General features: G+C 42.0%; 1 protein-coding gene across 1 annotated transcript; it reads right to left on the reverse strand.

Moving 5' to 3' along the window:
- On the reverse strand, positions 1 to 26,521 carry slc18a2 (solute carrier family 18 member 2). Its single transcript, XM_082558400.1, has 16 exons — positions 26,259 to 26,521; positions 25,975 to 26,153; positions 23,824 to 24,157; positions 21,431 to 21,489; positions 21,254 to 21,337; positions 20,704 to 20,796; positions 20,267 to 20,356; positions 20,136 to 20,179; positions 16,356 to 16,416; positions 14,639 to 14,734; positions 13,546 to 13,624; positions 9,320 to 9,371; positions 8,783 to 8,846; positions 8,582 to 8,701; positions 7,239 to 7,372; positions 1 to 6,834 (listed from the first exon to the last, which is right to left on the reverse strand). The coding sequence occupies exons 2-16, from the start codon at positions 26,105 to 26,107 to the stop codon at positions 6,727 to 6,729; spliced, it is 1,551 nt and encodes a 516-aa protein (XP_082414526.1). The 5' UTR covers positions 26,108 to 26,153; positions 26,259 to 26,521; the 3' UTR covers positions 1 to 6,726.
- Between the last annotated feature and the right edge of the window lie 524 nt (positions 26,522 to 27,045).

Below are 27,045 nucleotides of genomic sequence, written 5' to 3' on the forward strand. Positions count from 1 at the left end.
TTCTCTGTGCCCAAGTTATTTCGAACCAACACTTATTGATTAATGCGTCAGGAGAAACTCGGGGCTTATGACAGTAACATTGATGCAAGTCTTCACATGATGACCGGCACACCATCGTTCAGCCTTTGTAGTGAACTCAGCGTCACAAAAAGCTTTATTTTACTATCAAGAAGTTCCACTTGGAAGGCCAAAACCAAAAGTTAGCTATGACACTACTAGCACGGTGTATTCAGATTGAATTTGGAAACGTAGTGGCTTAAAGCCAACACCATATTTCCCACAGAAACCAGGACCATCTATGGATGGGAAAGCTGCTCAGTTGGGCCTGTTTTCATGAGAGGTGCACCTATGACGCTACATGCAAAGACCAGTGTGAATATGTATGATGACAACGTTGTACAGTTTGACTTCTGTGCTAAAATTGCCACACAGTAGGAAAAGTGCATGTATGTATTTATGTGCATCAAAACCTCAGCCTTTACGTTGCTCTAAGTGCTCAGTTTCAGATCGATTGTTCTACTGTTGGCTCAGCGTGAGGTCAAAGAAAGGGAACATATAAGAGGGTGTTTTAGGAAGAGCTAAGCTACATTTACCAATCGGGACCAATGGCAGTGTGAAAGGCTGTTTTAAAGCCGTTCCATTCTCAATATCACTTGTCGAACTTTCCTTTCGATTCTCATCGAGCTCTCGTTGGCTCCACATTGGGAGTGACCACCATTGCCAAAAAGCATTTGTTACTTAATTACTCCCAGGAGCACGTCATTTGTTACACTACTTGTTACATTACTTTTGCATTTCTCTGTAAAATGACCTGAAACACATTCTTACATAATTACCAGTTAACACTATAAACCTGTAGGCTGCAGGCGCACACACTAACACAAATCCCTATCCTAACGAGGACACACGTGTCTGTCTCAGTATTTAGGCATGAACACAAAGCAAAACCTGCACAGACTTTAAAGATTACAACAGTGACTGTGCTTTAGAAACGGAGACTGACTACTCAACACTGCTCTTTGTGTTGAAGTTTGGGCTGTGAATGCTGCAGCCTGCATTCACTTCAGTCTTGGCTAGCTTACCGTTAGCATGCTGTCTGTGCTGATGTCTGCAAAGAGCCAAAGTTGTGTAATACAGTTGTTCATGGCCTTTTTTGCTGTCTGAAAGAGACGTTCCTTCACAGACATACAGAATAAGACTAACCTGTGAAAACACTTGACAGCAGCTTCTTAATGTGGAAATATTCACAGTTCAAAGAGAAAGCTACTTTGAGCTGTGAATAGTACAAAGCTACGCTGAAAGAGTTCATGGAGACAGAAATAAGGTCCCCTTCTCTACGCTGCAGTAGTTTCCTCTTGAAGTTTTTTAGAAGTTGTTCTTTGAAACCCAAGAAAGTTTTTAAGTTCCAAGTGCAAGCCTTTCATTTACCGTATACGAGTGGCCTGACGCCATGTCTCAGTACCTTTGCTGTATTCTTTGGTTGCACTAGGTTAACCCCCAAAATAACCAACCCATTAATGTCTTAAACAATTCTTTAAAACCTCTAAAAGGTTTTTCAAATGATCCTTTAAGTTTAGAATTTGGGTGGCTGTAGCTCAGGTGGTAGAGCAGGTCAGCCACTAATCAGAAGGTCGGTGGTTCGATCCCAGGCTGCCTCCTGGCTGCATGCCAAATATCCTTGGGCAAGATACTAACCCCATGTTTGCCTACTGGTGGTGGTCAGAGGGCCCGGTGGCGCCAGTGTCCGGCAGCCTCGCCTCTGTCAGTGCGCCCCAGGGCAGCTGTGGCTACAATGTAGCTGCCATCGCCAGTGTGTGAATGTGTGTGTGAATGGGTGGATGACTGAATGTAGTGTGAAGCGCTTTGGGGTCCTTAGGGACTAGAAAAGCGCTATACAAATGCAGGCAGGCCATTTAAATGTCTTCATTTTGCCTTTAAGTCACATATTTAATTAATTCATTAAAATTTTCATTGAACTGAGTCACAAAGATAACTTGACAGTTTTAAGTGATCGACAGTAAGAAACAGTCTGATTAAACATTTGCAAATGATGCTTGAATGACTGGAAAACAGTCTAATAACAAAGTGCAACGGATTGAACATAGTGTGAAATTAGCAGCGAGGCTGTAGACTCGTTTCCAATCAAATACATCGATAACTTCTCACTTATGGGGCGATCGTGGCTCAAGAGTTGGGAGGTCGCCTTGTAATCGGAAGGTTGCCGGTTCGAGCCCCGGCTTGGACAGTCTTGGTCGTTGTGTCCTTGGGCAAGACACTTCACCCGTTGCCTACTGGTGGTGGTCAGAGGGCCCGGTGGCGCCAGTGTCAGGCAGCCTCGCCTCTGTCAGTGCGCCCCAGGGTGGCTGTGGCTACAATGTAGCTGCCATCACCAGTGTGTGAATGGGTGGATGACTGGATGTGTAAAGCGCTTTGGGGTCCTTAGGGACTAGTAAAGCGCTATATAAATACTGGCCATTTACCATCTCTGCTATTTTTTTTTAACGCATTAAGGATTTTGTTTTGCTTTACCATTGAAAATGATAATCATCACAGCAGAGACAGCACCGCTGCTAGTGTCATTGAATGATGATCTTTGATAGCGTGTCCCCAGCTCTTCATTGAAGGCTGTGTAGTGTACCATTTAAGGCCATAGCCCCGCCCCCTTCAGAAATTGTGAAACTAATTTGTAAAATAGTTGCACACAGAAATGTAATATTACATAGAAAGCTCTGGTTCACCTACACTGCTGCAAGAACAAGTGTTTCAGGCTTCAGTGAAGAGGGAAAGGAGGTATCGTGTGAGCATCTGCAAAGTAATTGAAGGCCAGTGTTGAGATGGACAGCCTGATTACAGAGTGTCTGCTCCCACATTCCCCCGTCATGACAACCCATCTGCTGTCTTCAAGCGCTCGGCACGACTAATCAACATGAGGATTTCTGGGACCTGTTAAAGTGCTACGTGTTAGCCACACGCATGTTATTTTTGTGTACATTCTGAGGTATCATGTGGATGATATGAAGCCTCAGCTCGACCAACATTTGGTCTGAATGCTCAGTGTTTTAAATTCACCGTCCAGATATTTAGAGGTGTCGTCTTTACGGAGAAAACTGCTTTTGCACAGTATACAACATTTAATAGAGCATATGGTGTTCCCACAAGTATGAAAAACAATCCAGTCAAATACATATAAGACTGACAGAGTGACATATTTTCAATAGATTCTGACCAAAACCACAAAACGTGCACAAAAATACCCAGAAACGACTCGTAGATTGGTCGTTAGAGTTCAGAGAGGAGTGTTGGGCGTGTTGATCCCAGCTCAGTCCAGCGAGGCCCGTTCTGGATAAACAAGTCTAGATGGTTTATATTAATGGTAGTGTTTTACTCTTGCTTAAATCTAGTACAGGTTTTCACAGTTCAGAAAGAGGAAAAAGAAAAAGCATATGGCACAAGATTCAGTACATTATAAACACCATAAACATTACAAGAACCTTTTTAAGAAACAAGGCCATCAAAATGTAACAACTAATTAGTTTGTAGTTTTACAAACATTTTGACAAACAGCGCTATACTACAAAGAAACAAAAAATGATCTGTCATCTATCTTAAGACATAATCTCATGATGGTTCAAAGGTTACGGGGCGGAGCCAAAAACTGCACTGAATCCAGCTTGCATTCAATAATCATTTGCTGCACAAGCTAGTTATCCTGTAGGGTCAGCTACGCTGTCATGATACAGACGTTTCTCTGTCTTTGCTTTCAGTTGGGATGAATTAAGCTTGTAATAGAAGGTCAGTTCAGTTCTGCACTTCTAATATAACATTCACACCATTGCTCCATAGTGTAGTGGTTAACACATTGAGGTTCAAGAGTGTGAGGGGATACCTGCCACTGCCAAGACTGTCTGCGTCAGATCAAATGGTCCATCCGTTGTGCATCAGCAGCTGAAGGTAGCTTATGTTCTTGACCCGGTATAGTACTGTATGATGTGCACGCTGTGTACTCGACACAGCGTGCACATCATACACACTATCGTATGTTTTAAACTTTCTTTCCCTCTGTGAACACGCTCTGATTTACCTCATGTCTAAATAGAGCCGTACAAATAAATTTGACTTGAAGTGACCCTGTGCATGTGTTTTTATTTTCTATCAAGCAATTTAATTAAGGATTCGTTATTATCATTACAAACTCAGATGTTTCTGGGGTCACCTATAAACGAATGATGATTGTGAATGACATCCAGTCACACTGCGTCATGAGTCACATTCTGTACCTGATTTAAATGTGGCCACGCCCTCTTGACTCACGCTGTCATTGCCACTGCTACACATGAAGCTTACGATCTTACAATCCTGACTCACGGATGTTTGTATTTGCTAGTTCTTGTTGCAGATGCACTTCATACATACAAGCCAGCAGAATGCAGGAGCACATCGCTGCAATCACAAGTGTTTCTAGGTTAGCAGTATAGCACACAGCTGCTGCCAGCTGCCAACATATCAAAGCCAACAATAAACATGTTCTCCAGTATGCTGACCTAGTCCTCCGCTCTGGTGGAGCTCGTTGTGATTGTACTAAACAGATACAGCTTCTCAACACAGACTTCTTGTCTTTTCCATAACTGATATTTTGACACAGCACAGGAAGCACAGATGTAAGAAACAACATTAATGATGGCTCAGAAAGGCTCAGGGCAAGGTCACCAGGAAACAACCCTACCCCATACTCAACCGCAGCTGGTTACACGCTTCTAACTGTCAATCAAAATGCTGCTGCTTCCACTATTGGCCACAATAAAAATCAGTGCAGAAACTGCATGCTGTTGTGTTGTCCAACAGGATCTGTATGCTTCATCTGGTTCCCTTCAGAAATGAATGAATTAAAGTTTTATTTTAAATCAGTTTCCTTCTGTCTGTTTTGAATTTTTGTTCTAATAAATATATTCCAGTACACATAAAACTCTGCGCCCAACAAAGTCTTGCAATTATGCATTTTTACACTATTTTAGAAAGTGAAGAGCTTACGGTTAAAGTCAGGATTGTGTCAGTGTTTATGAAGTCATCCAGCTCATAGTCCCAGTATGCACTGAGCCATTAGAAGGAGCCCAGACCTGAGTCCAGTTAACATTACAAACCAAACTGTGTCCAAACGGACGTTGGTGCTCTTCGTTTGCCAAAACTATGACATATAACGAGCACTTCTCAGATGCCAGTCAGACTGGAACATTTAAAGCAACAGTAATTAGTCCAAATCTTTTGCTGCAGACACTGATTTATTAATCAGTATGAAACTACACTGGCAGTTTTGAGGCAATAGAAAGCATAAAGGTCCAATGTGTCTTCTTACAACTCTGCTCTTCTGCCTACAGCGAACTGTCCACATATGGACACAGCCTTCATGATGCCATTGTTATTTTCCCGACTCACACGTAGAGGTTTGCTGTTTTGGAGCCATATGGACAAAAGTATTGGAATCCAGGTGTTTTCAGTGACAATGCCACAGGTGTATAAACTCAAACCTCTCCCCTCCAGAGTTAAGAGTCGCTATGGTTACAGCAGCTCAGCCACAGTGTAACAGGTAAAGTTACAGTCGGGGGTCACTGAATGCTACTGTGTAAAAATCAACACTGCTGACTCAGTAACTGGTTTCCATGGCTGAGCACAGTATGCAGGGGTAATGTGTCAGCAACACAGTACTTTTGTCCATATGAGTGAAATCAGTGCTAGCTAGAGTGGTTAGCAAGTTGCATCCATAAACCATATAAACTGTCTAATAGGCTTTGAAGGTAGGGCAGAACCCGGAGATTGGTTTCCGTCAGAGCAGACAAATGCTTCACCAGCAGCATGAACAGGACCTGTGTAGGGTCGCCTTTCATCAAAGCATTCACACAATAATGTGTACATTATTTAAAAAGTACCTCATACGTCTGTTGTGAATGAGGAAAATAGTTGTAAAGACTTTTTGTAACATGTTTATTTCTATTAGTAAGCCGACCATTGCAGACCAGAGCCCCAAGACGGGGTCCACGCTGTTGTGCTAAAGTATGCGTGTGACTAAGCTGTGGTATATGCTGGTAGCACTGGTGTAATCTGGACATGGGCTTTATTCTAATTGACTTTTATCATTGAAGGTTGCAGAGATTCTAAAAACATGCAGTCTGTGTTCTTGCTAGAAGGATAAACATGTATTGATAATGTGTTTAAGAATACATTCCTCATCTAAGTAACTTCCTGACACAGGTCATCTACAGCAGCGGTGCAGGGGAGGCCTTTCATGGAAATATCAAAAGAAATCGTCTGACAAATCCTCCTGGATTTTGACAAACTCCACTTATCGCACAAATCCCCATTTTTAATACCAAGTTACACACCTAAATCTGACACTAATACCCAGGGCTGTTATGTTAAAACTGAATGTCCAGTTCATGGATAAAGACAGCTCAGCAAACTGCACCTAAAAGGTGTTTTGCTCCCATCGAATAAGGCTGCTGGCTAAACAAAATACGTGCAACACAATGCGCTTGAGACCACAGATAAAGGACAACTTTGGTTTGCTCCAGTACAACTGCTAAGAAGACAGTGAACAGTGACGATTGAATGCAGGACATTCACGTGGAAATATCTTGGCTGTTTCGTTTCATTTGCTGTGATTTTCTTCTATTCCTTCTTTTTGTACAACAAAATAGATCCTCTGAAGGGTTACCCTGCATGGCTGGGGTCCTGTTAATCATAATCGTCATATTCTGGATCCATGTCTTCACCCTGGTAGTATGCCCCCTGAGTAGAGTACGATCTCGTCTTCATTGAACAGTTTGTGTCCATTAAAATCGCCTGAAATGACAGTTGTTGAAAAGTGTTTCAGTGGCTGCTCTTGGTTGTTTTTTTTTAACTGTGCATGATTTTGAAAACTTTCTGACAGAACCTGAATTTTGAAATTCACATATTGTACTCAAGTTGTGTAACATAATCACTGCATTTCTGGTGTTAGCTCAGGAGCATTTCTCTGTATTTATTGCTTGAGTTTGTCCTCGTGCTTTGTCACGTGTTCCCTCATGGTTGTGTGCTTCTCTGATCTGATTTTTCTAGTTTTCTCTCTCAGGTAACAGCATTAAAACTGCTTTTTGAATTCATTCCTGTCTCCCGAATCGTTGGCTCTGCCCTTGGACTACCACACAGCTGTTTTGTGACAAATGTAGGAGCTGGCTGACTGTATTTAGGTGTATTTGGACTCTTACAATTTTCTCTTCTTGTCCTGGTGGGTTCCTCAGAAAGATGCAGAGAGGAGCAAATATTATATCCACTATTCCAATGATGGTCATCAGCCAAGGGAAGCCAATACTTTCAGCAATGGAACCTCCAATAGATGGACCTGCATCAGGAGAAAACGGACCACTTACTGGTTTAGTCTGTTTCTTTGGTGGAGTTCATCACCTTGCAGAGCAGCTAAGCGGTCAGATTTTATGTGGCCTGCCACTTTGTGTCTGAGTTGCTTTCGTCTCCAAATGCTTCCACTTTGTTGTCTGTGAAGGTTCTCAGTCATCCAGGTCATCGTAGTCTAAGGAGCTTGGAAAGAAAAGCGTCTGGACTTCTTTAAGTTGCTTGAAGATGTTTCACCTCTCATCCCAGAAGCTTCTTCAGTTCTAAGGTCAAATGGTGGAGAGTCCCAGATTTAAACCCAGTGGGAGTTTCCCCCCACAGAGGGACAAAAGGACCCCCTGATGATCCTCTAATGACATGAGCCAAGGTGTGAAAGCGGGTGTGGCAGACAGTCGCCTTAACGCCCACTCACATCCTGGGCCATCTGACCTCAGGAAATCACATGATAAGGTGGGGTCAGGTTTCACAGCTCACCTGAAACTCTGGCTGATTGGGACCCACACCCAGTTTCCCACCTTGGCTCAGGCGATTAGAGGATCATCAGGGGTCCTTTTGTCCCTCTGTGGGGGGAAACTCCCACTAGGTTTATATCTGGGACTCTCCACCATTTGACTCTTAGAACTGAAGAAGCTTCTGGGATGAGAGGTGAAACGTCTTCAAGCAACTTAAAGAAGTCCAGACGCTTTTCTTTCCAAGCTCCTTAGACCTTCCACTTTGTTATAACAGTCGTGCAGAATATTTAGTAGTGAGGAAATTTCACCAGTGGAGCTGTTGCACAGGTGGAACACTATCATGGTACCATGCTTGAATTACTGAGTTCCTGAGAATGACCCATTCTATCACAGATGTTTGTAGAATACCTGTGTCCATCGAAGTGAATGCAACTCCTCAAAACAATGAGCTGATTGGGTGGGTGAGTACGTTTTTTGGAATATGTTATACAATGCTTCCACACTTAAATATGAACAGCTCAAAGAAATCCTAAACATAAATAGCTATGGCATTCATGTCCACGATGTATGCATGAATGCCATGGCAATGACTGTAGCTGTAAATCATTTCCCCTCTGTGTGTCTCTAGCCAAGGATTAGTTCTCCGCCATTACACAAGCAAGATGACAAAAGGTTTCCAGGAACTGATACTGCTATTTTAGCCCGAGGTTAAAACATATGGATGTTTTATGGCGTTTGCTCTTGCTTACCTATTGCAAATCCCAGGCAGAAAGCTACATCAGCAATCGCATACACACTTCCATAAACAGACACGTGCCGCAGGTCCACCAAGTAACCCATTATAGGCATCATAGAGGAATCCACCATGCCTGTAACACAATCATAATGCTCTTACCTGATCAAAGTCTGCACACATTCATAGGTGGAATCAGTACACGTAGTAATCTTACCAATGGCAAAACCAACACCAAAGTTAGGAAGAATCAGACCATAGATGTCTCTAGCAAAGGGAACCTAGAACAAACAAATGATCATTTTAATGAATAATATAAAATATATAATAATCAGCAATTTTAAAAACAGTGAAAAAAGACAGTTGCTTTTAGATTTGATCATGGAAACCATTGAGAAGTCAGACTCCCATTAGCAGAACTGGATTTGCAGAGTAATGTGAAACAGGAAATCTGTGTTGTTTATCAGGCACATACAGAGCTGTGACTCTTGCTCCAGCATTTTTTAGCTTTTCTAAATATAAAAAGTCCTTATCTGGTTTAACACACACATAAGGCACTACATACTGCAGTGAACATTTAATGGGTATAAAGTTACATTTATACCAGCTGGCTTACATGATGCATGCGTTGTTTACATTTAAAGAACAATGTTTCAGGTCCATTTCAAACTTTTTACTCAACAGGGCTCGTAACATTGCCCATAGGTGACCTCTGAAGTTATTCTAGTGATGTAGCTGACTGTCACATACTTACACATATTACACTGATCCCAACCACAACCATTCCAATAAGAGCACAAAGCCATCTGTAAGGGAGACAAGAAGTAATCAGTCACTACCACACTGAGGAAGATTTCCTTTCATGAGAATATAAAATGTATTTTCCAGGCTAAACAGAACCTCGTCTGTACTTCCTCTTTCTTAAACAGACTCATGTAAGCACAAACCAAACAATATCAAACAATGTCAGAATAATCATTGCAACCTCTAAGCCAGCGGTCTCCAACCTTTTTTGCGCCACGGACCGGTTTATGCCCGACAATATTTTCACGGACCGGCCTTTAAGGTGTGGCGGATAAATACAACAAAATAAAACTAGTACCGAAAAAAAGAAGATTTATTCATAACACAGGTGAAAAGACCCAGGAAAACCGAGTTAACGATAAAAACAATAACAAAATAACGCTGAAAACCGATAAAAACCCTGAAAACCAGACATTTCACACCTGAGCCTCAACTCTCGCGGCCCGGTACCAAACGAATCACGGACCGGTACCGGTCCGAGGCCCGGGGGTTGGGGACCGCTGAGCTAAGCAATATCGATGCATGCTCAGTCTTCCATGTAAGGAAATCAGAGAACTTTGTTTTTCTTGGAGGACTCGATCCTTGGGGCAGGCCACAGTGATATGGTGTACACTACCAGTCAGATGTTTGGACATGGTTAATGGTTTGTCTTTATTTTACTACTTTCTACGTTGTAGATCCAAACTGAAGACATCAAATATTCATTAAGCAAGATATATGGAATTATGAATGTCATAATGGTAAATATTTCTAAACATTTCTGAAAGTAGCCACCCACGGCTGCAAACCCTCGACCTGCTCTCAGTGAGCTTCATGATGTAGTCACCAACATGGTTTCACAGGTGAGCCTGTCATTACTGTAAGAACTGAAGGTCAGTCAGTCTGGAAAACTGCTAATGTGTCCCCAAGTGCAGTCGCAAAAACCATCAAGCGCTACAATGAAACTGTCTGACATGAGGACGCCCCGGGAAAGGAAGACCAAGAGTCCCTCTGCTGCTGAGGATGAATCCATCTGAGTCAGCAGCCTCAGAAATCACAGCTCCTCAGATTAGAGCCCAGATAGATGCCACACAGAGCTCCAGTAGCAGGCACGTCTCTACATCAGCTGTTCAGAGGAGACTGTGTGAATCAGGCCTTTATGATCAGCTGCTGAGAAACCAGGACTTTGTTTGGGCCAAGAACCACAGGAATGGACATCAGACCAGTGGAAATCTGAGGAGTCCAAATCTGAGATCTTTGGTTCCGCCTGCTCGGTCTTTGTGTGAAGCAGAAAAGGTGAACAATGGTCTCGATGCACGGTTCCCACTGTGAAGCATGGAGGAGGAAGTGTGATGGTGTGTGTGTGTGTGTGTGGGGGGGGGGGGGGGGGTTGCTTTGCTGGTGACACAGTTGTGGACTTTTTCAAAAATGAAAGCAGACTGTTTGTTTGGGTACGTCTTTCACCATCTTACAATAGTGTGATTGCAGCTATTCCCCAACACTCTCATGGCATCAATGCTCGTGACATTTTACATGCTAATAGTCACAGCCCATTGTTACTCGTGATGGTAGTTTCAGTCATTATGCAAATGTCCTGTTTATGGGTTTGGGTAAGCTGCTGTCAGCTGAGACTGAAGAGGTCACTTGAATGAGTGATGAAATGTTTTTCCCACTGAAAAAGGTCATTCTACATGTAGATCTGAGCAGTCAACAACAGCTCTGCAACTGATAATGAGAAGGTGGTGGAACATCCCAAAACTAGACTGAAGGAACCTGTTAAAGAGCTGAAGGTAGTTCGATAAAAATCCTGCAGTGCCTGCAAGGTCCCCCTTCTCAAGAAGACACATGTTCAAGCCTGTCTTGAATTTGCATGTGGACATCTAAAAGATGTTCAGAGGAGGCTTGGGAGAAAGTGCTGTGGTCAGATGAAACCAAAACTGAGCCATGGACTGGGAAGCGTTAGATGAGAACCTCATTGCCTCAACCAAAAGGCAAGGATGGGTCGTGGGTCTTTCTTTAAAGAGCATTCTGGCAAAATCACACCTGGTGACCAAGAGATGTCTTACTGCTGTGTTTGGCTACAAGGGTTATGCTTGGAGATCAAGTTTAGATTGAAAAAAAAATCTAATTTCAGGTTTATTTATGTTTCGTCTTAGAGTCTCTAGTCACTGGTTTCAGTGTTATTTACGGTTCTTAGTCTTCCTGTTTCTGCCTCTGTCTTCCATGTTTGCTCTGTCTGCCCTGTCAAGGCTGCATCTCTGTGTTATGTTTCCTGTTTTACTTTGACAGTCCGTGTCCTATGTTATGTTTCCTGTTTTACTTTGAAAACATAATAGTTTTGCCTCTTGTCATGTTTAATTACTCCCAGCTGTGCTCTCCTACTGTGTCCCGTTCCCTCGTTCACCCTGTGTATTAAAGCCCTGTGTCGTCCTCTGTTTGTTACTGCCTGCACCCCCCACCCTGCCTGCGTACCCCCCCGCCTGCGCACCCCCCACCCTGCCTGCGTGCCCCACGTGACACCCATGACATTCCCCATGATCCAGGTTTCCATGTGTTGTGTTCCATATCTCAGGTCTTTTAGTTTCTTTTTACTTGTTTCTAGTTTCCTCCCTGTTTAGATTCTGCCCCAGCAGCCATGGCAGTTCTATAACTTTTATTTAAAGCATTTCTTGTGTTTTTGTTTTGTGTTTGGTTGAAGAAAAATATAGTCAGTTTGATGTTGATGCCAATTTTGACTAGCTACCCAACAGTGGAAAAGCTTTTCCATGGACTTACATTACATTGTGGAGCTGTTTATGTTTATCGGGCTAATGTGTAACATTAAATTGTGTCGTCAGAGGATCAACATGTTGTAAATGTTCACAAAACTCATTGCGATGCTGCTGAAGGCAACACTGTCCTGTTTAAGCACCACACTTGTAACTATGTAGTGTGAAATATTCAGACTGTGTCCAGAGTAAGATCTACAAACCTCCAATAAAAATCAATATTTTCACTTCCACATAATCTAAAAGTTGTGAATAACAGCCACATGAATGACAGTCATGTCATCAAACCAGTTCTAAGGATTACACAGCTGGGTTGAAAACATTCAAAGAAATCATGTTCATAGTAGAACAGATTGGGGGAAGAAGACAGGCGATCCCTTGGGCAGATATTGTTTTGTTAGTTTTCGAGCAGTCTTCTGTTGAAGGGCAGCGAGGGGCGTGGCTGTAGCTCAGGACGTAGAGCAGGTCTGCATGCCAAGTGTTGGGGGAGAGTTGCTATGTGACGCATCCATTGTAGTATAAATGTGTGATAATGTTTGAAAGCACATATGTGCTTGTGTGAATGGGTGAATACAAAAAAGTGTATTGAGTGTTCAGGTAGAGTAGAAAAGTGGTGTATAACAACCAGTACAAAGTATTCTTGTGAACAGGGAGACAACCCAATAAGAGCATTTTTGGCACATGTGCAGATACCCAGAGGTGGACCTGGTAGCTCCTATGAAGACTCATAAAAAGTACAGTACCTACTAAGTAACATAGCTGTTTTAACAATAAAATTGCAAGATGTGTGCAGTTTTCGGGGTGTATTCTTTGATTGTGCTTTGGCACACTAGTCACCTCTGACATATAATACATGTTAAATATTGTGAAAAAGACTGTTTAAACCTCTTTTAGTGTTGCAACATGAGCTAACCCCAAGAATTCAAGACATGAGCTGCAGTCTTGTTGGGAACAGTTCTCTAATTTCTCAATGTGTACGCCCCTCATGGTACACCATGTGTTTGTTTTCAACTAATCACTGATAATTAAGTCAAAAAACTCAAGAAGGATTAAATGTGTTGGATGCCAAGTAAAGAAAGACTAAAAAAAGTATGTAACACGTAAGATTTTTACGTTTAAAAAAACCCATTATACATAAACATCGCTTGTCTGGCAGTCTCTGTAGTGGTGAAGTTAGTAAACTGAACAGGTGATGTTCCGACTTGGGTTATGGTGAAAACAGTTCTGGTGACTGGCATTAGCAACAGCCTTAAAAGAATATAGCACTCGGGTCATAGACAGATAGATTCCCTGTATCGTCAAGGCTTCAATAAAGCCAGTCTCAGAAACACTCAAAACGCTGAAAACTCATTTAGAGGAGCGGAAACAGATATGACAAAGCCACCAGGAGAGAGAGAGAGAAGGAGATAAAAGTAATTTCCCTTCCTACCTCCCCATTTTGTGTGCAAACGTGCCAAAGATGTTGGTTCCAATAAGGTAGGAGATGGATGCTGGTAAGAAAGCAACGCCTGTGCCAGAAACAGACACACAGAGACATGAGAGGCTGAAGGTGTAGCCAGGATTCCCAGAGATAAGCAGATCTCTATCAATGCCTCATCACTGAGCTGCTGTACATCTTCTATTGTCCGTAATGAAGACCTGTGCTTTCCACCTGCCAGCATCTGACACCCTAATATCCTGTTCCCCCTCATCCTTTTTATCTGACCCAGACTTTATATAAAGCTGGCTGCAGGAAGAAGCTAATAACAGCACAGACTACAGGAAGTCTTGGTATGGAAACTATCTGGCATGATGGCGAAGTGGCACTTTTACACGACATCACTATATATAAAATATAAATGTAGTATATGAATGAAATTAAAGTTTAGTTATGTAGTGCGCAATCACAACAACATTCGCCTCAGGAAGCTTGTGTACAGCTACAGGTAAGGACCCTGATATAGAGACAGCCCTCTATAAGAAAGCCCTTGGCGACAGCAGGAAGGAAGAACTCCCTTTCAGCCGGGGGAGATCTGTAGAAGAACGGCTCTTCTGAAACAGGAAGCAGGTGACCATACATGCATGTGTGCAGATATTTACTGTGAAACAGATGAGTGGTGTTCACACAGCAGTGCAAGGACACTTCTGTCTCTTTTCTCTGCCGCCATGATATTTGTATGAAAATAATACCTAATCATAATCATTGTATACGAGCTGTAAGGACTCTGTAAACAGTGGTTGACTGTGCTGTTACACAAAAATGATCATTCTGTTTGTGTAATTATAATACAACAGACCTAATAGACATTATCACAGACGTGTTAATTACATTTACTTGGGCGAGGATGCTCTACAACAACAGAAGCAGCCCCAGTTTGGGTTGTAATCATAAACTTCACCTGCAACACAAACTCAGCATTTACACCTTCCCAAGCTCAGTGGTACATGTGTGCTGTTAAACTGCATTAGGATGCTCAGCAGTGCCTTTTATAAAGGTGCTGTAACAACGTGTTTTTGTGTGCAGAGCAGAGCTTTGTAAATACCTAGCTGCCATTTCCTGGCACACATGGTCTCCATCATCCAGATTGGCACAGTTGGCTCCATCATGCCAATAGCCATATTTCCAAAACAAATGGCACCTGGGGATGAAGATTGAAGATAAGTGCAGCGTCAATTATCGTCTGTTTTTAACCTGACGTTTTCCCCCAGCTCCGACGTCCACACACCGACGAGCGTACAGCCTGCTTTCTTTCTTCCCATGTTGCCACATAATTGACATGCAGGGAAAAGCTGACATATGACATTTCACAGACACGAGGAGCAAACAAAGGCCTTACAGTGACAGAGGGACCAGGCTGAGTGTGATCCATCACACAGGTCTGCAGAAACAAAACGAGTGCGTGGGGGGATTTTTGGTCAATGCGATGTTTTTTGGGTCCTGAATCCAAAAATGATCTCCCTCCATCATGAAGTTATTATTTTGCAAAACATGAAGAGTTTACATTAAAAAAAAGCACAACAGGAATGAAAATCAATATTTTAGTACAATGAGCTATGCATCATTGTTGTGATTTCTTACCTTTGGCTATGAACAAAATAAACCTGGTTGGATTTGATCGTCTGAGCTCCTCACACCATCAAACCCGCCGCACCCTCCCCCTCATTTCCTCCCATTTTCTATTTGTGTTTCTCTCGAGTCTCGCTCATAGGAATATTACATTAATGTAAGAAATCTTTGTGGGATATGGGTTTTGACTCAAGTACAGGATATCAGATTTCAGTTTAAAAAGGGGAATTGTACGCTTAACTACACTAAAAACATGAGTTTTGCAAGAAAACTGAACCAGATGGAAAATCTATAAGAAACAGTGATTTAACCCCATGCAGCTTTGTGGTTGCAGACCCGTGTTATGAATGGAAATCACCCACGACAGAGTGTAAAAGGAGAGCGGTACAGGCCAACCTCAGAGTTTGGTTGGCAAAGATCATATCTGAGGAAAAGTCCACAGTATACGAAGGACCAGAATGACAATAATCATCTGTCATATTCAGTCTTCCCACAGAAGCTGTGACTGCAGTATGTTTGTGCTTGTGTAACTTGTGCTTTTTGAGGTAAATTAATAAATCAAGGCAAATATATTTCCTGTATATAACTTCTGCTTCTACATGTACCCGGAAAATCTGCCTTTGCTAAAGAAATAACTGCTGCTATAATCAACCCATTTGTGATGTTATTATGACTATTGTAGGAGACTGTCTGACTATCGAGACAGTTATCGTCATAAAGAGCTCTATGCAAAAGGCAAAGCTCACAATTCAACACTGCGAGCTCTAATGCTGCCTGAGGATGAGTGGGCCAGCAAAGATAATCCATGTCAGGGACCGTGGGGGATTCTGAACTCCCTGGATGCCCGAACTGTATAAATGTACGCATGTACCCTTTGTACTACAAACATTACTACATCTCGACAGGGACATTCTTGAGTGCACCTATAAAAGCCAGAGGAAGTGGCACAGCTGTTTACTATGAGCAGCTGCATTTGCAATAAGGTCACAGTGTTTATTTTGGTGGACTGATTGTGCAGCACTCATCTCACAACACAATTTGGAGCTGTATTCTTTTCTGTGTGACCAACAAAGCAACTGCTGGCTCTCTGTTTGGCTGCTGTTTCCTTCTGTTCTCTTCCCAGTGCCATCAAAAACACAATATCTCACTGACATGATGTTTGTCACATCTACTGTGTACTACCACTCCCTTACCTGCTGCTATTATTATATATGGATCCTTCATCAGTGTCAGCAGTGGGGTTCCCTTCTGACTCTGTGAGGAGGAGAGCACAACCACAGAGTGTATGCAGAAAGCTTGGAGAGCCACTGCCAACACAGCTGATCATTTTAGTAAACACAATCCTGATTCTTTGTTATACAAGTTCACACAGTTTAACTTAATTATATTGATATAGCTCCAAATCCCACCAACACTCATCTCTAGGTGCTTTGTGATGTACGTAATAGTGACTTCAGTCATGCAGTGCAACAGTTAGGACAAACGTTACCAACCACTGTGCCTAAAAAGTCTGTAATCAGACAGAGAATGCTGCAATCATGACAAACACTTAAAAATAAGGTGAATAATATACAAGAATAAATGCAGTGAGCCTAAATAGCTGGCTTCAGTCTGAATAACCAGTCCATAAATTACTACTTGGGCCCAGTGGAACCAGTGGGGTTATTCTGCCTCGCTGCAAGTCTCCGTGGAGCCTTAGTGACATGTCTAAAGATGTCCCTCAACATTTTAGGAGCAGCTAAGGTTAGGAAAAGAATTCACTAATGAACTCAAGAAGATTCCACTGCTTTGCTTCCAATACTACCTGTCTAGTTGGTTGCTATCTTCATTAATATTTTAGAACATGTGTCATCCATAAAGGTCCCAAAGTACTGTTCTCTCTTTGTTTCCTGAATGAGTCGTTGTTCAGTGTCCGATGAGTCTTTAACCTCTTAAACTCCACAACTACAAACTCTGGGTGAACAATCTTGGAGTCAAAATGAAGCCAATACTTCTGATTTCATCACAGCTGTAAATATTACAGGAGATGATGGAACATTGAAAAATGAGATTTTTCTGTAATGTTGCAGAAGAAGCTGATAACCTCAAATAAAGTGAAAAATGTCACATTCCTGTTTGATGCCCACATTTCCCAGCATAACGTGCTGTATGATCCCAGTATGATCCCAGTATGATCCCTGTATGATCCCAGTATGATCCCAGTATGATCCCTGTATGATCCCAGTATGATCCCTGTATGATCCCTGTATGATCCCAGTATGATCCCTGTATGATCCCAGTATGACCTCAGTATGATCCCAGTATGATCCCTGTATGATCCCTGTATGAATCTCTGTATGATCCCAGTATGACCTCAGTATGATCCCTGTATGATCCCAGTATGATCCCTGTATGATCCCAGTATGATCCCTGTATGATCCCTGTATGATCCCTGTATGAATCTCTGTATGATCCCAGTATGACCTCAGTATGATCCCTGTATGATCCCAGTATGATCCCTGTATGATCCCAGTATGATCCCTGTATGAATCTCTGTATGATCCCAGTATGACCTCAGTATGATCCCTGTATGATCCCTGTATGATCCGTGTATGATCCCAGTATGATCCCTGTATGATCCCTGTATGATCCCAGTATGATCCCTGTATGATCCCTGTATGAATCCCTGTATGAATCCCTGTATGATCCCTGTATGATCCCCTTATGATCCCTGTATGATCCCAGTATGATCCCTGTATGATCCCAGTATGATCCCTGTATGAATCCCTGTATGAATCCCTGAATGATCCCTGTATGATCCCCTTATGATCCCAGTATGATCCCTGTATGATCTCAGTATGATCCCAGTATGATCCCTGTATGATCCCTGTATGAATCTCAGTATGATCCCAGCATGATCCCTGTATGATCCCTGTATGATCCCTGTATGATCTCAGTATGATCCCAGTATGATCTCAGTATGATCCCTGTATGATCCCTGTATGATCTCAGTATGATCCCAGTATGATCCCTGTATGATCCCTGTATGAATCTCAGTATGATCCCAGCATGATCCCTGTATGATCCCTGTATGATCCCTGTATGAATCTCAGTATGATCCCAGTATTATCCCTGTATGATCTCAGTATGATCCCTGTATGATCCCTGTATGATCCCAGTATGATCCCTGTATGATCCCAGTATGATCCCTGTATGATCCCTGTATGATCTCAGTATGATCCCTGTATGATCCCAGCATGATCCCTGTATGATCTCAGTATGATCCCAGTATGATCCCAGTATGATCCCTGTATGATCTCAGTATGATCCCTGTATGATCTCAGTATGATCCCAGCATGATCCCTGTATGATCTCAGTATGATCCCAGTATGATCTCAGTATGATCCCAGCATGATCCCTGTATGATCTCAGTATGATCCCTGTATGATCCCAGTATGATCTCAGTATGATCCCTGTATGATCTCAGTATGATCCCTGTATGATCCCAGTATGATCCCAGTATGATCTCAGTATGATCCCTGTATGATCCCTGTATGATCTCAGTATGATCTCAGTATGATCCCTGTATGATCCCAGTATGATCTCAGTATGATCCCTGTATGATCTCAGTATGATCCCTGTATGATCCCTGTATGATCCCAGTATGATCCCAGTATGATCTCAGTATGATCCCTGTATGATCCCTGTATGATCTCAGTATGATCCCAGTATGATCCCTGTATGATCCCTGTATGAATCTCAGTATGATCCCAGCATGATCCCTGTATGATCCCTGTATGAATCTCAGTATGATCCCAGTATTATCCCTGTATGATCTCAGTATGATCCCTGTATGATCCCTGTATGATCCCAGTATGATCCCTGTATGATCCCAGTATGATCCCTGTATGATCCCTGTATGATCTCAGTATGATCCCTGTATGATCCCTGTATGATCCCTGTATGATCCCTGTATGATCTCAGTATGATCCCTGTATGATCCCTGTATGATCTCAGTATGATCCCTGTATGATCTCAGTATGATCCCAGCATGATCCCTGTATGATCTCAGTATGATCCCAGTATGATCTCAGTATGATCCCAGCATGATCCCTGTATGATCTCAGTATGATCCCTGTATGATCCCAGTATGATCTCAGTATGATCCCTGTATGATCTCAGTATGATCCCTGTATGATCCCAGTATGATCCCAGTATGATCTCAGTATGATCCCTGTATGATCCCTGTATGATCTCAGTATGATCTCAGTATGATCCCTGTATGATCCCAGTATGATCTCAGTATGATCCCTGTATGATCTCAGTATGATCCCTGTATGATCCCTGTATGATCCCAGCATGATCCCTGTATGATCTCAGTATGATCCCTGTATGATCCCAGTATGATCCCAGTATGATCCCAGTATGATCCCTGTATGATCTCAGTATGAACCCAGTATGATCCCTGTATGATCCCTGTATGATCTCAGTATGAACCCAGTATGATCCCTGTATGGATGCATGCAAGTCTTTTTCCTTTCTTTGTGGTTCCAGGATTGAGCCACATGTTTCCCTTTCTTGACCTCTGCAGTGAGGGAAACTGCATTTCTTTTGTGTTTCCTTTTTTGTCATCAGGAAAAGCTTAAATTGTAATTTCATAGACATATGATGACATAAGAGATCGTTACCATCCATTGTGGCTAAAGGTGGAAGTGGACATGAGGCTCCTGGACATTCTTTACAGTAAAAGAAGGTTTCATAAATATAATTAAAATAACGTATTCTGATTATGGCCCTGGTGTATGCACACAGTCTGAACATGGATGTCCACAGGGTGGAGCAGGTGTTATGTTGCGTGTCTCGCAGCTTCTCTGTTCTCACTCCATGCTGTGTATTTACTGAAATAGCCTTTAGCATGTTCTGCAGCTGTAAAGGTCGTCTTAATGAAGGCAGATCATTTACAGGAAATGAGTTATCAAAGTAGGGACACTCACCTCTGGTGTCACCTTGGTGGGCTGAAGAATAAAAAGCTGCAGAGCTGTGAAGACAGTGGATTGATGTAAATCGCTATCAGAGATTAGCAGGCACGACTTAGTTTGGATACAAAGAAGCAACACAACTGTACCTCCATCAAACAGAGCCAAGAATGCCAAAATAAGGAAAGGAGCTGTTTTCCCAACAAACTCATACATCACACTGCCAAATGGGGGTCCAACTGTGAAGAAAAGGCTGAATGGTGAGTAATGGACAAATCCACAGTGCACTCAGGATGCCACAAAGCTCAGGCTGTGTCTGCTTATTTCTTTATTTCCTGTGTAGAAATGACAGCTTCTCTGTTGTCATCAATTATTTATGCATCAGTAGAAGCTGCAGCATACAATGTTCAGCCTGGACAGTTCATCAGTTCACATGTGAATGCAACACTGTAGCAATTGTCAGACAAAGCAGACTTTATATGTGTTTTTATTGTGCTGTCATTTATTTGGAGTTTTATGTAAAGATCCGGTGAATATTTCAGATTTGGTGTCTTTACAGAGTAACTGAAAAGCTACACACACATACCTAACACTCCTAATGCCAAACCTCCCAAGGCAATGCCAATGGCATGACCTCTCTCCTCATCATCTGTGTACACACTGGCGAGCATTCCCATCCCTGAAAAACACACAGTTGTATGGCAGAAAAAGATCAGAACGTGTTTGTTTCAGCAGGAGCGCTGCAGGCCAATGTGTGCGACATGCAACACACAGGCCATTGTACTGTTGCTCTATAAGCGCAGGAAACAACAGCTGCTCAGTGAAACTGCATGGCTCACAATAGAGTTGTTGGGCACAGATCTGTTGGAGCGCTGAGCGCACATCAGATTATAACTCCATCATTTGTTTTATGTCATCTTCCAGTTTAATCTAGTTTATTATCAAGTCAATGATGATCTGTTCTCACACCCAAACAAGATGTTGCAGATATGCTTCAGGCCTTCAAACAGACAGTTTCCTATAAGTCCACATTGGGACGATGATCTTAAATAGAGGGGCTCTACACAATGAATGAATGTTAATGCATTCACATATACAGAACAGTGAATATTTAAAGACTGATGAGGAGATCATACCCGCCACAGATGAGCAGGACGAACCCACGCCTTGAAGCGATCTGGCCACAAACAGCAGAGCGTAGCTCGATGAGAAGGCAAACGCTTCACAACAGGACAACAACACAAACAAAGAACCATCAGACATGATGCAAAACTGCTGCTTCTCATCGTGAACATTTGTTTGCTGGAACTTACTGATAGTAGAGATGAACATTATACAGAAGCCAGCAAATATGGGAAGCTGGTATCCTATCCTGAAGGGCCACAGAGGATAAAAGGCAGACATTAGAAATGTCCAACGTGAGTCTTTATCTTTAGCTTAGAAAAGAGACATTTATAACAATATCAGTGGAAGATGATTCGGTCACAGCTGCAGAAATTCATGAGAATAAAGAAAGAAAGCATTGGATTGATGGACAGTTATTAAATGAGTGAGAGTGTGGTCCAAAAGAGCACGTAGCACAATAATGTAATATCATTAATAAACTTGATAGATAGCAAAGGATTTGACAAACCCTAAGCTACTTTTGCATGTGGCGTTCTCTTTTAAATGTTAGCCTGTTAACCAGAACAGTGGAGGAAGATTAGAAGGCTGAAAGCTGCCATCCGCATCAAAACAAAATCATAGCTTAGATACCTGACATGCTTGACTGGCCTTGTATTGTCCTCCGTCAGCAGAGAAGGTGACTAAGAAGCCGTAATAGGACCACATTCTTTGCTTCAATTACAGCATATGTGGGTGTCTGTATGAGACACTAAATGTTGCCTTTCAGGTGGAGTTACGCTTTTCCCTCCGCCCTCAACGTCTAATTCACCGTTTGGAAAATGTTCTCTCGCCATCAGCAGGATTTCAAATCATTCAGAACCGTTCAAATGTGTTTTTCACCAACACGATAAAATCTTACATGTCTCAGGTCATGTGTTTTATTCCAGTTTTATTCAGGTTCAGTTTAGTCACACGCCGCGGTGGACTCTCACGTCGACAGCCGATGGATGGTTGAGCCATGGACATTTATGAAAAGTTGTCTAATTTTAATGAAATAGTAGCAACAGCTAATCTAACCCCATCAGTTGCTCTGTAACCATGCGACAGAAATCTGGTTGAAGGCTGAAAACCAGGACCAGGACCAGGCTGGACTGTAAATAAAGTAAAACTAGGACTTTACTCTGTAGAGGCTACACGACCGGATTTATCTTATCTGAAATCATAAATGAATTCTGCAGCTTTTCCTCAAGGGAGCTAGTAAAACGCCAGTTAGCGCAGCAGACTGTTGCACTAACAGGTGTAAACTGAGTTTGAGTTTTAGGCACAGTCACCTCATGTTTCACCAAGCAGCTAATAGTGCAGTGATGATAATCTTTGCTTCTCACACTTGTGTTCTAAGATGTAAGCTTAACACTAGAGTTTGGTTCCTTCATCATGTATAACATCTGCAGCCGTGGAAGCTGGAGCTCAACCATGGCACTGACTGCCCTTTACATTAATATCTTTCTCCCACAATATAAAAAATGTCATCTTAAAAGAATTTATTTTAACTCTTCAAGAATCCAAAAGATATTTTAAAAACTGGATTTTTAATGTAGTTCAAGGGAAGTGAGTGACTCACTGTGGAGCACCCATGTATGAACAATCAGACACACACGTGCAGGAACGTTTAATCAGGAATTCTGCTCTATTTAGTTCAGTCGGACAGCTGTAGCTGACACTGCACCATCGAAGACACATCGACCTCACGCGTTCACCATGTTTTCCTACTAAGAACTTCAAATGGGAGTCTGTTCCTTCTCTCGTTTTAGATTAGACCATAAGTGGAATTCTACATTGTCCTCTCTTGACACAAATTTGAACCAAAATGTTGCCTCAAGCAAGCAGGAAGCCTCTACAGTCTGACAGGAAGCCAGTGCTACTGTCATCCTGTCGTCCTGTCCTTTGTCAGTCTGTCTTCACTCATCATTTCCTTTCACTGGGCTGGTTTCAGTCATTATGCAAATGTCCTGTTTATAAGGTTGGAAACCTGCAGTCAGCTGAGACTGAAGACGTCACCTGGTGATGATGAAACGTTTCTCCCACAAAACTCTACGTCCAGATGAACAGAGTCAACTTTTGGAGATTTACTTACCTGGATGATTGAGCATCAAGACGTTTGCTTTGGTTATTTTCTGTCTTTTTTAAAAATGTTTTTTGCAACATGTTATACAATCTCTATGTTCTGTTACTCTTTTTGTTGCTTTCGCTCTTTTCTTGAATCTTCACAGAATTACCTCAGTAAGCTTATGTGATTCTGATACACATGCATTTAAATCCATCGTCATGCTGTTTCCCTGAGTATTGTTTGTCATTTAAATGAAAGATAGAAAAAACGTTTGACCTGACAGAATACACATAGATTGTACTTTAAGATGACAAACATGTAGGATCTAATTTAACTGTGCAAGAGATGCAAGAACTTTGAGTATGTTTTGAATGAATATTTGGCACGCTTCTACAAAAGTGACAAGAGGCGTAATGCCTCCTAAATCTAAGGTGATCAGCTCAATGACTACCGTATACATTGACAAAGAAACACAGAGTAATTACAAAGACCTACCTGTTTGTGATTGGCCCTACAAACGGGTTGGTAATCAGCTGCACGGTGGCCTTGGAAGCAAACAGCATTCCTACTTTGACATTTTCATTAATCAGCTTGTTGGTGGAGCGGGGGCAGTCGGTTGAGTTTGGTGGGAGCTGTGTACCAGTAGGGGTCAGAGGGAGCAGGTCAGTAGTCCTAGCTGTGGTGTTGAACCCAGACAACCTAACAGTGTTATCGTATAAGGACACAATGCTTTGGAAGGAAGCTGGAGAATCCTGCTTCGGTGCCGTGTTGTTCTTAAGCACGTCTGTCGACTCATCCAGAGTGTACAGGTAGCTGGGAATGATGGGAACTGGTGGGTATAAAGAGGAGAGACAGAACCAATATACTGAAATCTGACATGAAAGGCAGACTGATGCTAATCCAGACTTCATTGCAACATCTGACAGCAGAGCAGAAAGTTAAGAGTGATTTCTGTAGAAACTGCACAAACCTCAAACTGGCAGTGCTTCGGCTGACACCCTCGAGAGTTTGTTTTTTTACATTTGGAAAAACGCTCCAAATATGAACACATGGAACCACTTTTACATTTCCAAACAAAGCAGCTCCTGTGCAAAGCAATAATCCTGCTTTCTAGCAAGGGGAAATCCTGTGGTTGCAAAGAGACACTGGATAGAGAAGACGGTCTCCGAATGATTTGATCTGAGTAACAGTTTCCTGATGTGTAAACTATGGTCCCCATTAAAATAGAAACGAATGATAAAGCAGATTATACTATTACTGCGTGATTGAGAAGCTGCCAGCCAGCTCGTGTATTCACAGTGGTGCAAGCTAACCCATCCATCTTTTGTATACAGTCCATGTTTGAACTGCAACTAGTAGAACAGATTGGCAGATGCAAATTAGCCATTAAAACCATACAAACCAAGAGCTGTCATACTCAGAGCACTAAATATTTACACATGAATTGATCAGGATCAACAACATCCTGCATGCTGTGCACAAGCTGGCCTGGTGTCACCTTCTTTCTGCTCTCCTCTCTTTCACTCACCGTGCATTCATGCCGCTCTTAAATGTCATTAACTTTGTGTCTCCGCTCTCCTGCGGGCTCTGCTTTGTCCCTCTATATCTTACTGTGGGTTGTAGCTCTGACGCTGCACATTCTGGTGATCAGTCTCTGGTTTATCAGCTCCACCAATCATCAGTGCATTTATTGTTGCATTGTTAATTTTTCCTTCCTCGTCCTGTTAAAAATATACTTTGGCTTGGAGTAAACTGGGTGTGTCCATTTACACGCATTTATTGTTTTTACACACATCCGTAAACATGTTTATTTATTTCTTATCTGTATGTATTTTGCTTTGGTGACTGTTCTTTATAAACTGGACCTCGTATTTAAATAGTTTTGACTCTGACCTGTTGTATCTTGTTTTGTCTGCTATGATGTTATTTGATTGTAATGCTGTATGGCATTAGCCAGGTCACCCGTGCAAAAGAGATGTTACTCTAACGGACTTCCTGGTTAAATAAAGATTAAATTAAATTAAAATGACAGACCAAAAATCGAGCTTTGCTATTAAATTCATAAAACGTGAAAATGTGCTCATGGAGGCTTTTATCCATTCTCCCTGCACTTATGGAAAACTGCAGGTCTGTGCACAGCAGAGATGTGTGATGAATATGTTATAATTAACATTTAATGCAGCCAAACTATCAGTAACATTCTGCCATGTTGCAAAGAAAGTAATTATAAATAGATAATTTCATACATGTTTTTATTTGTTTGTAAAACAGCCCTGAAGGGAATCTAAATCTGTTCTTTTAGGAAGAGCAGGTCGTGCATAAGAAGCACAGGAAGAGATGTGTTTCCTCCTACAGTGTAACTGACATTAAATCCGATCTTTCTGTGTGTTTTTCTAATGGAGAGCAGTCGGACGTCCGTACATGTCAAACCAAACTGTGAAGTTAAACATGTGCTATCAGCGTCTACATGGCTCTACCGTTCAAACGCCGTCATTTAATTGGATGAGGCAGATTTAGGTAGATATTAAAATGAAGTGCACAAGAAGCGCCTCTTTGAGACGTCTGACTGACAAACCTGACTACCTGTTGCACACAGAGAGAGAGCGGAGCAGGAAACTTTACAGAGAAGGTGAGAAAAGCACCTACCGACCACCGTCAGCAGCATGTTGTCCAGAAGCAGAGCGACAAAAACAATGAAGAGAATCAGTTTCCTCGATTGTCTCTCCTCTCTGAGCCATTTGAGCAAATTAAACTGCCGGAGTGCGTCTAATCCCCCCATGGCGCAAGTCCCCGAAAGCGCAATACAATCGAAAAGGTAAGTACTCCTGGAAAGAGACACGGCAATGATGGGTCAGCAAGTTAAAATAAATATCAGCTTTTTAAAACTGACGATAAGTTAGTAAAAGAGAAAGTGAGCGCTGAAATCTTACCTTAGACGTGTAAGGACGAGCTGGAGAGGCAAGAGATGGGAGGAGATGATGAGGTCTTTCTACTGACTGGACCCGCTATTGACGTCACACCCCTTTATGTGTAGATACCTGATAATACACTTTAAACAAAAGACACGAGGACGCAAACGGGACAAAGGCTACAGCTGGGCTTCAGGTCACTCATCGTACACACTGACTACTGTTCTGGCTCCTGAGCTAAGTAACTACAACACTGCATGCATGTGTAATGGTGACAACAGCCGGAACATTAATGGTGTCACAGGTTTGCTTTCAGCGCACTTTATATGGCAGCATGTTACAACACCCTAATGTCAAGGTGCTGCTTCATAAGATAAAGACCCTGCTTTATAAGATAAGATAAGATAAGATAAGATAAGATAAGATAAGATAAGATAAGATAAGATAAGATAAGATAACCTTTATTAGTCCCACACGTGGGAAATTTGTTTTGTCACAGCAGGAAGTGGACAGTGCAAAAGTTATGAGGCAAAAATTAGAATACAATAAGAATAAATACAGTACACAACTGTACAGAATAGAATAAAATAAAATACTATATACAGTAGAATAAAATAAAATAAATATACAATAAGATAAAAATAGAATACAAATACAAATACTATATACAACTGAGTAAAAATACAACGATGACAGAAAGGATTATTGCACTTAGTATTATTGCATATGTATGGATGTGTGTGTTTGTTCAGTTAAAGTCTTTATTATGGAGTCTGACAGCAGTGGGGAGGAAAGACCTGCGAAATCT

The sequence above is a fragment of the Aulonocara stuartgranti genome (genome assembly GCF_965226115.1).
Source record: "Aulonocara stuartgranti genome assembly, chromosome: 13".
In the NCBI taxonomy this organism is placed as follows: Eukaryota; Metazoa; Chordata; class Actinopteri; order Cichliformes; family Cichlidae; genus Aulonocara; species Aulonocara stuartgranti.